The following is an 18,005-nucleotide window of genomic DNA, read 5'->3' on the forward strand; positions in this document are numbered from 1 at the left end:
CTCGCTACTTCCTAACCATTGTTGACCATTTTTCTCGTGCCACTTGGCTATTTTTGATGGTTGGTAAATATGAGGCTTCACAGTTGATTCGTGAATTTTGTGCTATGGCTAAGACTCAATTTGGCCGGAAAGTGAAGGTGGTTCGTAGTGATAATGGCCAAGAGTTTCTCAGTTTGGGGTCTTTCTTTGCAAAGAAAGGTACTTTACATCAGACATCGTGTGTTGACACGGCTCAGCAGAATGGTCGGGTTGATCGCAAACATCGGCATATTTTAAATGTGGCTCGTGCTCTTCGATTTCAGGCTAAGTTGCCCAAGTATTTTTGGGGTGAATGTGTTATGACTATTGTGCATCTTATTAATCGCACCCCTACCCCTGTTCTTAACTGAAAAACCCCACAGGAGTACTTGTTTGGTCAAACTCCTTCTTATGATGGTTTGCGAGTTTTTGGTTGTCTTGCTTATGCTGCGCATCGTCCTCGGATTAAAGACAAGTTTGATTCTCGTTCCCGAAAGTGCATCTTTGTTGGTTACCCCCATGGGAAGAAAGGGTGGCGTCTTTATGATTTGGCTACCAATGAGTTTATTATTTTTCGTGATGTTCAGTTTTTCGAATATAAGTTTCCGTATCTTGATTCTTTTTCCGATGAACAAAGATTATTGTGGGAAAAATACTTTTCCAACCCACCGGTGTAGGATGACGATGCTGATTTTTTGATGAATGGTGTGCGAATGAGGGGTGCAACGTCTGAACCAGCAAGCTCCGCAGCCAGGCTGCAGGAGCGAATGCCCAGCCGCAGCTAGGCCACGGACCAGACTGCCCAAATTCCCAACTTGTGCCGGTTGCTGATCACCCGATCATTGTTTTGATGAGTTATGGTCAGCTAGATGACAATGGTCTTGCTCTAGTGTGGTTAGTGAGCAGGCCATTTTTGATGAAAATATAAGTTTTGCACCCTTAACTTTGAGGGGGAGTTCAACGAAAACGGAAAGTCTTGGTCGCGGACAACGTGAAAAACGTCCTTCGTGGCATCGACACTATGTTACGAACACTGTTATCACTGAAAATGTAGACCCCGCTCCATTAACTGTCGTCCCTCCTCAATTTCGTTCTTCAGGTAAACCTTTCCCTATAACTTGTCATGTTGAATATAATAGTTTTTCTATGAGACACGAGTGTTTTTTTAGAGGCAATCACTAAGGGAAAAGAACCATCTTCATTAAAAGAGGCGATCAAAGATGTTGGTTGGTGTAAGGTGATGCAAGATGAGATTGATGCTTTAGAGTGTAATGACACATTGATCGTTGAGGATTTTCCTCCCACAAGAAGGCGATTGGCAGTGGTTGGGTGTATAAAATCAAGTATTCTGACAAGTCGAAGGTGGAACGTCTCAAGGCTCATTTGGTTGTTCATGGCAATCGATAGGTTGCCAGTGTTGATTATAATGATATGTTTGCTCCTGTTGTAAAGATGGGTACGGTACGTCTTTTTCTAGCTGTTGTTGTGTCTTTAAATTGGGAGTTACATAAGATGGATGTTCATAATGCTTTTCTTCATGGTGATTTGAATGAAGAACTGTATATGCAGTTTCCTCCAGGGTATGGTACTCCGACACCTGACAAAGTTTGCAGGTTGCGAAAGTCTTTATATGGCTTAAAACAAGCCCCAAAACAGTGGATTTCAAAACTGTCTAGAACTTTGCAAGATTTTAGGTTTAAAAACTCATATGTTGATTACTCTCTATTTAGCTATGTACAAGGCAGTGTATCTTTGCATGTTCTTGTCTATGTCGATGATCTGATTATTGCAGGGTCCTTTCATGATGCAATTGTTTCGTTTAAGGCTTATTTGTGCAAATTCTTCTATACGAAGGATTTGGGTGTGCTTAAGTATTTTTTAGGCATTGAGGTTGCTCGTAGTCAAGAGGGTATCTTTCATTCTCAACGAAAGTACTCTTTGGATATCTTGACTGAGGCAGGTATATTGGGTTGTAAACCCATTGATAATCTGATGGAGCAGAATCATCGACTTTCACATGCTTCGGGTGAGCCATTTGCTCAACTGGATCGGTATCGTCGGTTGGTTGGACGATTGGTTTATTTGTCAGTTACTCGGACAAAGTTGCGTTATTCGGTGCATGTTTTGGCTCAGTTTTTGAGTGATCCGCAGGTTTCTTATTGGGATGCAACTATTCGTGTCTTGCGCTACCTTATAGGTAGTCCGGGACAAGGCATCTTGTTACGCCCTATGAAAGATTTACGGTTGACAGCATTTTGTGATAGTGATTGGGCAGCGTGTCCTTTGACTCGGCGTTCTTTGATAGGTTATCTTGTTTTCTTAGGCCATTCGCCTGTTTCTTGGAAGACTAAGAAACAACCTACCGTTTCTCGCTCTTCGGCGAAAGCCGAATATCATTCTATGGCAGTTGCTACTTAGGAGTTGAAGTGGTTGAAAGCATTGTTGCTCTCTCTTGGAGTTATTCATTCCAAGTCTATGCAGTTGTTTTATGATAGTTAGTCGGCCTTGCATATTGCTAAAAATCCGGTGTTTCATGATCGTACGAAGCATATTGAGATAGATTGTCATTTTGTTCGTGATAAGTTGTTAAAGGGTAATATTTCTACCTCCTATGTTTCGACTACTCATCAGTTAGCGAATATTCTTACGAAGGCTCTTGAACGACAACAGTTTGGGTTTTTGTTGCGCAATTTGTGCATTCGTGATGTACATGCTCCAACTTGAGGGAGGGTATTAATTAAAAGCCGGTTGGTTTTATGTTAATATTGTATATTTATTAAGTTTATCTTTTAATAGTTTTAGGCAAGTTAGGTCTTCTTGTATTGTACTATATATTTTGTCGTAAATATCAATACAAGGCTAAGCCATTTTCTCCAATCTCTCTTGAGTTTAATATGCAGGTTTGAATTGTTATGATTTACACCTATAACCCAAGACAAAAAAATTAATATCTCGTCACATGTAGTCACATCCTCTCTAGCAAGTGCTCAACTCAAATCAGTCAAATGATCTCCTCACATTAGACGTAACAATACGAAGTATATATTTCATCAAATAACTTGAGCCTACAACATCAACAGTTGAAAAGCAAACATATTACTCTGTATCATTTTATCTACTGTATGCAGTTTAATTGGTTAGTCTATTATACAAACATACAATATTTTCTTATCTTAAAGAGAAATGGAAAATACAATCCATTTGATAATTTATGTAAATACTACTAATTATTTTTATTACATTGAAAAGATTCTAAACAAAATTTATACATGATCGGTTTGTTTAATTGGAGGGAATAGCATAATTAACTACTTGTTAACTTGTATATGCCACATTAACAATGGAATGAATGATTATTCAATATTTATATATATACTTAATCCGTTCTAGTAATATTGCAACAAGGATGAAATTACGCATCCCAAATCACATTGTATATGTTAAATATCTATAATTATATAAGAGTAAAAATTATAAAAAGTTGATATTGTGAAAGTATTTTACGAGACAAATTTAACAAGACTCCACATGACTATTTTTTACTTTACGTATTAATTATAATTTGTGGTCAAACAAGCATGATGAATAGTGCAAAAGTCTAGTTGTTGTAATAAGTATAAAATAATTATTATATTATTATTTATTAATTTGGACTATTTATTGAAGTTCTTAGCAAGATAAGTTAAATTTATAAATAAATCCATGAGAATGTTTATTTATACAAAGACGTATGCTACATGGTACAGATAGGGGACTATCCCTATTAGTTTCCCAAATGTCTACCATCACTTTCTAATTTAAAAAATTGATTCAAATGCATAACTAGCAAAAATTTAGAGGATGATATTACTGACATAAAATTATTTATGTTTTTGCTTAGTACATTAGCATTATATTTCCCAAATTTTTCATTTTAAATAACCAAAGATTCTTATATATGGCAAATCCAGTTTATCACAAGCGAAGCCAGTATAACAACGGATAAATCCTTCTTAACACTTATTTCATGTCTGATCTTATAAGTTTAGATAATATAAGCTAAGTTAAGGAAAAAATAATTTATGATGAGGGTTATCCAATCTCAAATTATAATAATTAAAACAAGTTTAAGACTCCTTTCGTTTTATTACAGTGTACTATTCACCTAATCCACTTTGACTAATGATAATGATTTATACATAAGAAAAAATGTTTTGTGGGTGCTTGTTGAAATCGGTTCAATGAATACTTTATTAATATTCAATTGTTATAATTTTAATTTATTTTAATTATTAAAGATATCATTGGTCAAAGTTTTGTATTCACATACGTACCCATTACGTTAAAATGTTCACTTAAAATAAACGGAGGGAATAAGGTGTAATAATTTTTTATTTATTTTTTATTATTATTATTTTTTGTAAAAGGCGAATGCTTTGTACTTTCACATACTACTTCATTTGCTGGAGGTTACATTTGTTATTTACAAAAATGCATGCAAATTTATGTTTAAGAATTATTACTATGTTTGGATTATAATGGGTTTATCTCTTTTCCTTTTGAGGGAAAAAGGGTGTAATCAGGTGGAGGGGCCTACACAGTAAAATCAAAGGGTTGCAAAAGCCAAAAGTTGAGTGATTGAGAGATGGAAAAAGGTTAACTAAAGAAAAAAAAAATCATGCAATTTGTGATGCATTTTTTTTTAGATGGGGACATGTGGAAGAATCATGTGTGGCTGACTCATTTTGTCAGTGACTGTGAGTCACAGCTTTTTTTTTATTGAATTTTTATGGATCAATTATTTTATTTATATTGAACCTTATTATCAACAATTTAATTTAGTTGTGAACCCTACTCCATTTATTTTCTTTATCATCACTCTATTTCAATTGGCTTCTACCTATTGTCTCATCCACAATTGCACTTGATGCACACAAGATTGGCTTATCTTCATTGTTCATTTATAATCTTGGGTGCATTCAAATCCTTGTAGAAAATTGGTGGTACCACTACCTAACCTCTTGATTTTTAGTTAGAATTTTTAGGCCTTGTAGGTCTTAAATTAATTAGAGTTTCATCGATCACTTTTTCAATAGATTTCATGTTATGATAGATTACTTTTCATTTGTCCAATCGAATGAAATTAAAGATAATAATTGTGTGGATTATTTTTTTTATTATGCTATTATGCTTTGTTATTAATAATAATACTCGTATTGATGATTTGATGTTATAGGCTTGATAATAGGCCGGCTTTACAAGCATAGTTAAGATGATTTGATGTTTCAATGACTCTAAATTAATCAAATATTATTAATAAATGACATTTTAATACAGATTTCGAACTAGAAAAACATTGATCACTTCTTATACAACATAAAGCAAACATGATAATTTTTTTTAAATATAATTTAATACCTGGAAAAAAAAATTGGATGAGTCCAATATATCCGACAATAATAATCTAATATCAGACAATAATATTCTAATATATGACATTAATATTCTAATACTAACATTAATAATCTAATATTTGACATAAATAATCTAATAACTGACATTAGATTATAAATTATTAATGTCAGACATTAGATTATTAATGTCAGATATTAGATTTCTCATGCTAGATAGTGGATTGCTAAACATCGCCCGCAAATCTCCACATAAAGCCCACAAATCTATATTGAATTTACCTTATTGCCCTAAACCTAAAATAAAAAAATCTAACCCATACCCACACTCTAATCACCCGAAAATACGGCAATGTTGAGGCGGCAAGGCAAGGACTTGGCAGCCACAGTGGCGGAGGGAAGGACGGCTCACGATGGCAGGGTTTTTTTTTTAAAAAAAAAATTAAAAAAAAACCAGAAGAGGTGGGGCGCCTGGCCAGGACGCCCAGCCCCTGGTGGTGGCGTCTGCTCCGGCCGCCGGAACCAGGGGGCTGGCGTCTGACCTGGACGCCTAGCCACGGTTGTGGCGTTTTCTAGAGGTGCCACCGCCGTGGCTGGGCGTCCAGGTCAGACGCCAGCCCCCTGGTCCCGGCGGCCGGAGCAGACGCCACCACCAGGGGCTGGGCGTCCTGGCCAGGCGCCCTACCACTTTTTTTTTTTTTTTTGTCTAATATTTTTTTTTTGGAAAATCAGAATTCTTTTGTTAATGTTTAATATTTTTGTTTTATGTTTTAATATTTTTATTTCTAATGTATATATATTTTTTTAAATCAGAATTTTTTGTGTTAATGTTTAATTTTTTGTGTTAATGTTTAATTAAAAAAAACAAAAACTCTATATAAAATTTAAAAAAAATTACAAAAAGTTTAAATAAAATTACAAAAAAAAAGAAAAAAAATAAATAAAAAAATAACAAATTACAAAAAAAAAAAAAAAAATTACAAAAAGTAGGGGTGGCGTCTGGCCAGGACGCCACAGCCATGGTGGCGGCGTCCTGACCAGACGCCACCCCTACTTTTCGTAATTTTTCCCCCGGATTATCTCGCTTTCCGGCGACGATGACGACTCTTCGGTGTCCCTCGGCGATCCACTCCAGCTCCACATTCTTCGTGAGAGTGAATTACGGTTTCGGTAAAAATTAGAAAAAGGGCAAAAGAGTCAAAGTAAAAATATTTGTGGGCTTTATGTGGAGATTTGCGAGCGACGTTTAACAAATTCCATTATATATTATTTATTAGATAATGAATGTCAAATATTAGATTATTAATGTCAGATATTAGAATATTAATGTCATATATTAGAATATTATTGTCAGATATTAAAATATTATTGTCGAAAATATTGAACTCACGGTGAGTCCGGTCTCACGCAAAAGCTTCTCTTAAATACCACAAGCAAATGGTAGCAATGATATAGATGAAGTTCAATTTCAAATTTTGGATATCACTCTCCAAGACTAAACCAACATAGCTAGTAATAACCATCCACATATTCTAGCTAACCCATGACAAGTCAAAGTTCATATCGGGTTTTTAATCAGCCTACTCTCTTTTAAATCATATTGTGATATTTGTATTTTTTTTCGAGGAGATATTTACAGTACCTATATATATATATATATATATATATATAGTTAAAATGCATTAATATTGTCTCTTTCTTAATTAGAAACTAATAAAGTTTAGTTAAGCTATCCAAATGGGCAATATTTTCTCTTTAAGAAAAAAGTAGGGCAAAAATATATAGTGATTTGACTACAAGTTATTATTATCCAAAAACAAATAATTTCAGGTAATGTTTTATACCACAAATATACGACCAAGAAAAATTAACCTTGTTTGTTGTGGCTTGGAAGATTTGAATGCGACAACAAGAAGTGAATGAAATTGGTAAAGGGGGTCCGATTGCTAGGCATTTATTAATCACGTGCTATTTCTATTAACATCCTTTGAATTTTGTTTCCATTTTATTAAAAACGAAATTTACTAGTATAATAATTTTCACTACTTGTGTGCTATAAGAAAACATAGAAAAGTACTACACCTAATCAAAATAATCAATCATAACATTTCTAATCTAAAATGAAAACACTAAATCAATCTATTGAGTTATGTATGTTGTGCTACATCTTTGACTTATGGTCTATGTATTATCTTCAACTTATTTAATTTATTAGAGCCTTTTTAAATTATTGGAAAACTATCAAAATAAACTTCTATTTGTCCTTGTAATTATGTGTGATTTTATTGTACCTTAATTATTTTGTCTGAAGCTATGTTATAATGTCACTCCGTACATCCAAACCATTTAAGGTTAATTTTGCCTAAATTTATCTTACAAAATTAACATATAAACTTACTTATTCTAAAACACATTTTCAACACAATTGGAATCCTTCATGTTACATGAAAATTTGAACAAAACATTGGTTTCATTTTTTATTCTTGATTTGAGTGATTTGATATGAAATACTAAAAGAAAAAATGAAATATTTATAACTTTCATAATATATAAGTAGTAATTGCAAATTAGGTGCAATATTGGTAGGTCTTTAACGAATAAGTTGACCATATTGATTGGGGTGGACTGCTTGCTGTAACAATTTCAACAGTTTAGATTTTAAGACATATTTATTCATTATAATCAATGGACTTGATCTTTTTATATTTAATATGTGGTTAGGCTACAAATTACAATGAAATTAGGGATGCTTGTATTTTACCTAATGAAGTAACAGGAAGATATCATATACAGTATATAGATATGTTGTTAAGTATTTTGACCTGAATAATTCCAAGTTCCACTGATCCTTTTTAAATTATATCCTTTAATTTATTTGATATAAATTTAGAAATGAGTGTAAAATACTACTCCCTCTATCCCTTTGTTAGAAGTCTATTTCTAATATTTATTATTCATATAATAAAGAGAAATAGGCTTCTAATTTAGGGAAGGAGGGAGTACTAATAAATTATAGAACTCCATTTTTATTATTTCAAGAGCATAAAAGTCTAATCCAAAATCTGAATATATGATGATCACTATTTTAAGTGGAATTTGCCCATATTTTAAAAATGCTATACTTTTCGAAATTATTATCAATTTATCATCCTCTTTTGAGAATTGACTTTAGATATCTCAAATTTATTTATAATCGCACTTACTTTTCTCTGTGAAGAAAGCAATTAGAAGAACTATTTTTCTTTTAAAGAGAATGGGGTATCATATACTACATACGTATGTAGTTCAAAGTTCACTTGTCCTTAATCAATTACAGTAAGTTAATTATCACACTGTTTTAATTCGTGAAAATAAAAATATGTGACACAATTTAATTTTAAGAGATGACACTTTGTAACGAACAGTAATCAGCAATAAATCTAATATACGTGTGACACAAATATTGAGAAGTTTGATAAATTAACATGAATGAGCGTGAGGCCATTAATCATATATGACATATATATACTGATATATGTGTAACGAATAGTAATCAGCTATAAGTCTAATCATATGTGCGTGACTACTAATTCTAGACCAATACTTGTATACGACATATATATAATATATGTAGCTCTTTTGCTTTCCCTCACCCCATCTTCCAAAGGCCAAAATACAATGAGAAACTAATATAGATGATTCAATTTGCATGTAGTGCATGTGAAAAGGTATATATGTGCTTTCATCACTCTAGGATGGAGGAAATGTTATCCTAGGTAAGTACACTTTGCTGATGATATGTTATCTTTTAAGCAACTTGTATTTGTTCACATTGTTCGCCCAGGTTATTGGAATTAATAAAATGCTATTGGTGGGATTAAATTATAATTAAGCCCACTATAGATTTGACTAACCACGTATTGTCAGGTGTATTAGCTCTTAATTAGCCCACTGTTTTATGGGCAGTATTACTCTTTTAGCTCATTCAATTAGTCTCCTGATTAAGATACGTTTATGGTTATTTCATTATTATATTAAGCAACTTGTATTATTATTAATCGTTACCACTTTTTAATTTTTAAAATATATATGTTAGATAACGTTAATGATTCCCTTCAATAATGCAAGCTAGAATAGCTTTAAGAAATTCTACCAATTTATTTATTTTTTATTTTTTTTGAAAGAAGTCCCAAACGACACTAATTTTTATTGATTAAAATCATACAACATCTAAAATTGACAATTAACGACAAACAAAATAGATTTAACAAAATTAAACAAAAATTAACTGGGAAAAGACTAAGAATCTAAATACATAAATATAACAATTCGCAACATTCTCGATTCGTTGTTTCATACAACTTTTTGAGTGAATTCGTCGTCTCATAAATATTTATTGGTTTTATATCAACTCGACTCATTAAAAATGACGTTCGATCAAATGTGTGTGGCTGTGAATAGGAGACAGTCGAGAGTTAAACTCCCAAATGATGCTGATGATGATGATTAGGTTAGTCCTTAATCACGTGGACACAGTTCTAAGTACATTCTTTTCTTCTTTGGGATAATAATGTCAACAACTTAGCAATTGAGGTAAATGATCCAACTGGATCCCTCCCTTTTCGCTTCCTTAATGTTGTTTATTTATTGATTAATTAGCTAATTAAATAAATTTATTGATTAATGTTTAATTAAGATGCCTCTTCCTAGTGTTGAAAGGTTGAGATTCATTCCCCAAATTGGAAATTGATCCCCTATAAGCCATCATTTGTCAATTGGCTTTCTAATAGAGAAATTTTACTTAAAAAGTTAAAAGAGATAGATTTTGTTTAATTACCCACGAAAACATAGTATTTAGTAAGTGAAACAAATTTTAGATAATTCTCGTAGTAAATATCTATAATAACGCAAACATTTAAATTCTTTATCGCCAATTTTCATTAGCACGGATACAGACCAGTACAACTTCAAATTGAAAAATAAAAAGAGTAACGATACTAATATCTAAACTTATTTGGTATTAGCCTTGATCTTTTCGGCGATTTTCTCCTTGAGAATCCTTCTCATGATTTTACCAGATGGAGATTTTGGGATTGTTTCCATAAAATGAACTGATCTCACTCTTTTATAACTTGCAACATTTGATGCAACATATTTCATTATGTCCTCTTCACTTTCTTTGGCATTTCGATTGATTACTACACAAGCAGCTGGAACCTCCCCTGCATCTTCATCTGGCACCCTGCATTAAAATTCGACAAGGTTTTATAACGCTTACAAACAATAGTCCTAATCGTGTTAAGAAACCTCACGACAATAACAAATACATACGGGATAACGGCTGCATCTTCAATTGAAGGGTGAGAGAGAAGAATAGCCTCCAATTCAGCAGGAGCAACCTACAAAACCAAGATTACTCGTATCTGGTAACATAATATGGTTGCGCATATGTACTACATACATTGGCGCATGTAATTCACACGTTACTTAATGCACCTTATACAATTACTGTATGTACATTCGATATGTTAAGGCAATCAAGTTAATTAAAACTTACTTGGAAGCCTTTGACTTTAATTAATTCTTTGATACGATCAACTATAAAGATATCTCCATCATCATCTATGTATCCAATATCTCCAGTATGAAGCCACCCATCTTTATCCACAGTTTGTTGAGTCGCCTCGTCGTTCTTGTAATAACCTTGTTACATTTTATTTATTTATTTCTAAGTACTATATAGTACTTATTGATCGATATTCATTAACATAACTTGCTACAAGTAATTCTGTACATACCTTGCATAACACATTGGCTCCTTGCACAAATTTCACCAGGTGTGTTCTTAGGGAGTGATCGACCTGTCTCAGGATCGACGAATTTAACCTCAATATTTGGTAGGATGAACCCTACTGAATTTCTCTTAGCAATGCCACCATGTTCTTGACTTGGTTCAGCATGAGTTAAAGTTATGCAACTATGTTCCGTCAGTCCATATGCCTAGCAAGTTCAAACATAAAGACCGATTAATCATATAATTCGTGCATGATAGAGTATATAAACAAATCTTGGGGTTCAACCATCAGCTTAAGCTTTTGGTTGAGCTGGTCTTTTAACAGTATATATAATAGTATGTACATATACACGTTCATCATGATAAGTTCGAGCTTAATAAAATAACATACCTCTTGTACTTGTACACCAGGAAATTTCTTCTCAAATGCATTGAGAATTTCGGGTGCTAGAGGAGCAGCAGCGGTCATGATAGCTTTAAGCTTAATCTTAGTTAGATCGAATTCATCAACAATAGGATTTTTAACCAAGGCCAATATAATGGGTGGTACAATTGGTGCAAAATTAACCTCATAAGTTATCAAAGCATGTAAAAATGTGCGAAGCTCATACCGCCCCATAACAACTACCTTACCCTTATTTCTAAGGGTAGCACAACATATTCCTGTGATACCATATATGTGAAAGAAGGGCATTAGGCCAAGGATGGTAATTTTGCCTATTGCTTCTTTAGGGACACTAAAGAGGGTAGAGCAAAGGTTTGCGACGATGTTACGATGAGTTAACATAACTCCCTTAGACATTCCTGTTGTTCCTGATGAAAATGGAAGTGCACAAAGATCAGTTTCTTGAATTGGCTCCGAGATGTGGCTCATGTTCGTCTTATCGGCTGCTTGGAGGAGTTCTTCCCAGTAGATTGCTCCTGAATTTCCCCCAATTCTTTCTTCTCCTAGGATGATTTTTGGTAGGTTCAATTCCTTTACCTGTTACGCATTTTTAGTACTTATTAATGTTAGTATATATATATATATATTATACATTCTATACTCAAAATCAAAATATGGCCTAATACGGGCATGTTGAGTCGTATGTATACTAGCTTGCTTTGAACTAGTTATGTCGAGTTAGTTCAATAGCGAAATTAACTCTTCTTTCTTTTAATTGCAACATTATAACCTTTAATTTTTATTGTACGTGTTATAAGAATGAAAGGAAAAAAAAAAGATGATGATAATGGATTGGGCTATCCCAGGCCATAACCCACCATTTGGGCCAATATTTTGTTTTCCCAAGCCCTACAAACTTGGGCTGATTGAGCCAGACTAAGTTAGTCAAAATTGCATTATTCAAAATGGTTTGCACACTTGACCCTTATATATAGCCGGCCTGATTATTCGGCCTGCTAATAGGCAGAACAGATCAGGCCGGGCTTAGAGGTAATAATTCCATGGAAAGTTGGTGTTGGTCAATGGTACACAATGTAATGTAACTTACAATAAACATACAAAGAAAGATTTTACCATCTAATTTTTGTTATGGAATGTCATATTGTTTTATGTTTTCTGACTCATCTTAGTCTAATTATTAACTGCCTCATATTTTAACAGCGTGCCTACTTGAAATTTAACCCTTTGGCCTTTTTTTTTTTTTTTTTTTTTGACCTTATACTGTAATTCAAATGACGTACTTATGATAGTTATGTATCAATTAATGCAAGTATAATACTTTAGGTATCACTAACCTTTTCATATATGGTACCATTGGTAACAATAAGCTTAGCATCAGCGGCCTCAACTTGCTTGCTAATCTCCGAGGCGTGTGCAGCCGGATTTACACCGGAAAAAACACCACCAGCAGCCATAATACCTAAAGCAACAATCGCATATTCTGCCATATTTGGAAGGACAACAATAACAACGTGCCCTTTCCTTAGGCCAAGTGACCTTAAGGCCCTAGCAAACCTTTTTGTGTCCCTTGTTACTTGACCATAAGTATACTCCTTTCCTGTCATTGCATCAACAAATGCCACATGATCGGAGTATAACTCCGCGTCTTGGAGCACAAAATCTGGTAAGCTAATGTTTTCTGGCACCGGAACTGACTTGAACTTACTTCGGAAAATTATCTCTTCTTCTAAGGGGACTTGGTTTAACAATTGTGTTCCCATATTTTTTTTTTGTTAGTGTTTAAATTGCTTAATTTTGGAGAGGAGGAAAATTGGATTTAAAGGGAAGAATTTTAGATAGTAGAAATTAATGGGTAATAATTAGATTGAAAAGATCATACGCATGGTATGAATGAATTATTAAGCTAACAACTATATTGACAAGTATGGTATCGTTGGGTCACATTCTTTTTCTATACTTGGTTTGGGTTAAGATCAACTTTCAACCTTATCTCAAGTACAAACTTCCTTCAATTGAATGAATAATTGTACTTGTACTCTATAAGGCACTATGAATAGCTTGGACTTGTTATATGATTAGGGCCTTTTATAAATAGGTTGTTATGTTTTGTATTGTAGATCTATATGGATCAAGGTGCTTCAAAACGGATTTGGAACTTAAAATTTGTTTAGGGTTTTATAAAGTGATCTTGATGTGTTTATTTAACACTTGTCCTCGTCCATTTTAACATTCAATGAATTTTACTTCCGATGTCTCATAATAGTCGTCACACTTGGAGAATAATGCTTGTAAAAGAAAAGGAAACATCAGTGTAAACATATAAAGTACTACCTCTGTTTCCACATTTTTTTTTTATTTTAAATTGCAGATTAGAGAGGGTGTTGAAGTGGGGTAATATGTAGCAAAAATAAGTAAATGAACCAAAAAAAAGTCCTTTTGTGTAGAGTAAAGCGGGTAAAAGTGTAATAATTTATAGCAAAAACAAAGACGAATGAACAAAGGTGAAAAGTGTAAACAACATTATGGAACGACAGTAGAGTTGCTTTAATCCTAACTATTTTTTGGTAGTTTAAACTTTCAAGTTGGTAAGGTTCATTAGTTGGGCACTTGGGCCTATCTTTTTGTCAATGATTTTATGAAGTGGGCTTAATGTGTAAATTGGACACATTTCCAAAGCCCACTACACTCACTATAAGATTACCGTACAGCCGTACAGGAGTACAGTTGCTGAAAAATGAGGTGAACTAATGAAAACACATTTTTCAGTAGTTTACCCAAAAAGATGTGTTGATCACTCTTTTCTTTTGACAGGGTCTTGATCATTCATAATATATGCTTTTTTGACCAAATAATTGTACGTAATTATGCCACCCACTTAAATTAGCCATTATGTCTAGTCTTTGATGACTCTTAAGTCTTCAATGCTTTCTTTTCAATTTGATCCTTGAATTGTCTTACAAATTTTGATCTTCGTTAACTTTTCTATAGGATCTTGACCAAACATAATCGCATTCTCACTAATGAGATCACAATAGAGGTGTGGACGTGTGGTATAGTATTATGTGGATTGATCATTCTCCCTTAATACTCGTACTCTATATATCCTTAATACATTGATTCTCATATTTTGATGATTTTTAACTGGACTTTTAAATTTTGAGATGCGCTATGAAACGTCATTGTATTTTGAGATTCTTAGATTTTGACAGTTTTTACCTCACCCTTTAACTTAACATGTTTGTGAGTTATGCTTCAAGCCAAGCTTGTGTGGCTTGAGCCTGGTTAGGCCTAGCCCAATAGTTAAATGATGTACAATGTCAAAATTCAAAAAAGCAACTTGAGAACAGGCCATTACCCACCCTAATGTCTCGACGTGCTAGGCTAAATTTTGATTTTTTTTTTATGTGTTTCGTGTTTGTGCGGTATTACGACCCAAATCTGACATGTAAATTTATGTGTCACTATATGCTTACCCAGTGCCCATATCATGTTGTGCCTCTTCAATATATAACAACCTTAACAGGTCATACCACCAAATACCATCTTTAGTTGCAACAAACCATAAAACAACATAATACATAACTTGAAGCAATTTTCAATAATTTTCAATAAAGTTGGGCATGGACCGTTTGGCTTAAAAATAGCCAAAACTAGCATGAATCCTGCACAAGCTCAACTCATGAATACAAGTATACAACATATATAAGAAGCACACCAATGGGCCATGGGCTAAGAATGAACATAAATTTCAAACTTTAGCTCTAGCATAATTTGATGAGCCAACCTGATTCTTTGTTTGTTTGTTTTTACTCGCATTACTTTTTTTTTTTTTTTTTTTTTTTGGAACCGATTTTTTTACATGTGGATTAGGTCGTGCATGAGCTTCGTTTATAATAAATTGACACAAATTCGACATGCTATCACTTTTCTCAACCCATCTGGCATGGTTTCACTTGAAGACAAGACACACTATTATGTTACGGGCTTACGGTCCACCCCGTGTCCAACTCTAATTTTCATGCTCGGAAAAAAAAGGAGAGAAGAAGGTACGTAAAAAAAGGAGTTGAGGGGAGGGAGTTGTGAATGATTTGTAGCAGAAACTTTTGGTATTAACCATCATATTATTGATTACTTAAAAGACTAAAACAGTGGTAATTTGGGGGTTAGTAAACTAATAAAGTGATTGTGATTGATAAAGAAGCTAAAGATAAATCAAGGCACACGTAAATGAAGGGGAACAATCATGATGATGATCATAATGAGCAATTATACTTACCCACTCCACCCAAATTTCTCTCCTCCAAAACATTCATGTTATCATTACATTTACATAATACTAGCTTGCTACTTCATTATATATTTTTGGGTTTTTCCCAATTAATTTCTTGTAATCATTAACATAATAACCTCCCCATCTTTATTACCTCCACTTATCTATTTTCTATCATCATTAGCATGACTTTCTTTTGTCACGAATAATCACCCATTTTTTTCTTTTATTCACATGTAACGCATTTGCACTTATTTCTCATTGTATGTGATCAATTATAAATTCCAATAATAGATCCATTTTTATTTTTATTTTTTTGACGGGACAATAATAGATTTATTAACGATATATTTTTCAATATTAATTGTAGTATTTTATAAGCTTATATAGTTACACATGGAAATAAATCTAACAAGATACTTTAATTATTTTAACTTTAATTTTTTTTATACTTTAAGTGAGTTCAATCATGATTAATAGATAAAAGTAATTATAAAAACGAAGGTAAATCTATAAACTAATTATAAACAAATTTCCATGCATCGAAGACCTTAGGTTATCGAATGAGCGAGGGTCTTGATTATGCATGTGTTCTTCAATAGCGTGTTGAACACTTTTAGATAGTGTCGCCTCATTGGTCTTAATCTCTTAATTTCACAGGTATAGGCAACACCGCAACATTATAAGCTTTCACTTCTTTCGAACTCTTATCTATATACTTTTTAATGATACTAAATTAATAAATAAAAAGTCAAACTTAAGTACGTAGAGAAGTTTGGTTGGTTTAAGTTAATTAATACTTTAAATCTTTATTAATTTGCCTTTCACATGTATACCTGATCTGTTTGATGCACCTCTGTAACTGTATTAAGTTGTAAGGGTGTCTTTTAAAAGATCTCATACATTATAAGTATTACACATGTAGTGTAATGAGTAGACAAGTGAGACAAATTATAGTAGATGAGATGGATCGAAGATTATGTATAATTCTTACTTTTAGAATAAATATTGAAACTTTTAAAATGCAACCAACTTACAAATCACCTAACATTTTAGGCTAGAGAGTTTATTAAATTACTTTATTGAAAGAGGTAATAAATAATGTATACACTAATCGTACAAGGAACATATATTATACTAGAATAATATTGTGAATAAAGATGATGGCTTGAAGGAACAATTACTAACCGCAATGTGAATTATGTGACGAGGGAGAGGGTTGGCGGTTGTGGCATCATTTGGGTTTTGCCCATTTTTCTCATTTAGGTATGTTTCGTACACTTTTTTGGTGGAAGTTTAGGTTGGAATTACTGTACATTATAAGACTATATGAGTATACAAATTTAAAGAGTTAAATCTTTTGGTTAATGGAAGGTGACAATATATACATCCATTACTCTTTGTTGCCACGTGACGACACTTTTATGGAGGTTGTATATTAGCATGTACCAAATGCATCTAGCATCTGGTTTAAAAAAAAAACAAGGAAAATTCCTTTGTAAGTAGGGGGAAAGAGGGGATTCCACATGTTTGGGGTGAGAATTGAACCTTTCTTACATGAGTGGAAGAAGGGCGTCCAACCAACTAAACCAACCTTATTCTCAATATAATATTAGTTTGAATTGGTAAGAATGCTAGCTTGATATTAACCATTAAGGAATATATCAACTCAAAAGTAAATTAGATGGCAAAGCAAATCTAATATGATAATTAGCTCACTTGCCATTAAAGATTTAATTGAAGTGTTACTAGTCTAAATTGGCAACAAAATGTACAAATATTATCGAATTTATTTTTACTAAACTCATTCTTCTAAAATTAACACCTTATCTTGTCCATATTTTCACTCATTTCAGGAAAAATAAACTTTAATATACGCTCCACAAGGGTTGATAAGGACTATTCAAATTCAATTTATGATTATAAAGTAATTAACTTTAATAAGTTTTAGTAACTTCAAATAAGTATAGACAAGAGTTCAAATACGTTTATACAAATAAAAATCAATAAAATAGAATGCGCAATAACTTATCTTTATTAATTAAGTTGGTGATAATAGAGCCTTGCTTCATGTAATTTTTGTAATTTAAGTTGATTAACTGTATGAGAAGTACTATGTCATTGACAAGACTTGATGATGACTAACAA

At 32.9% G+C, this 18,005-nt stretch overlaps 1 protein-coding gene across 1 annotated transcript; it reads right to left on the reverse strand.

The window, feature by feature from the left end:
* Window positions 1-10,301: 10,301 nt before the first annotated feature.
* LOC110711057 (4-coumarate--CoA ligase-like 1) lies at window positions 10,302-13,591 on the reverse strand. Its single transcript, XM_021889435.1, has 6 exons — window positions 12,922-13,591; window positions 11,573-12,163; window positions 11,186-11,387; window positions 10,945-11,090; window positions 10,719-10,786; window positions 10,302-10,629 (listed from the first exon to the last, which is right to left on the reverse strand). Exons 1-6 carry the CDS (start codon window positions 13,345-13,347, stop codon window positions 10,398-10,400), a joined length of 1,665 nt encoding a protein of 554 aa, XP_021745127.1. The 5' UTR covers window positions 13,348-13,591; the 3' UTR covers window positions 10,302-10,397.
* Window positions 13,592-18,005: the final 4,414 nt, after the last annotated feature.

The sequence above is a fragment of the Chenopodium quinoa genome, unplaced genomic scaffold (genome assembly GCF_001683475.1).
Source record: "Chenopodium quinoa cultivar QQ74 unplaced genomic scaffold, ASM168347v1, whole genome shotgun sequence".
Classification (NCBI taxonomy): Eukaryota; Viridiplantae; Streptophyta; class Magnoliopsida; order Caryophyllales; family Amaranthaceae; genus Chenopodium; species Chenopodium quinoa.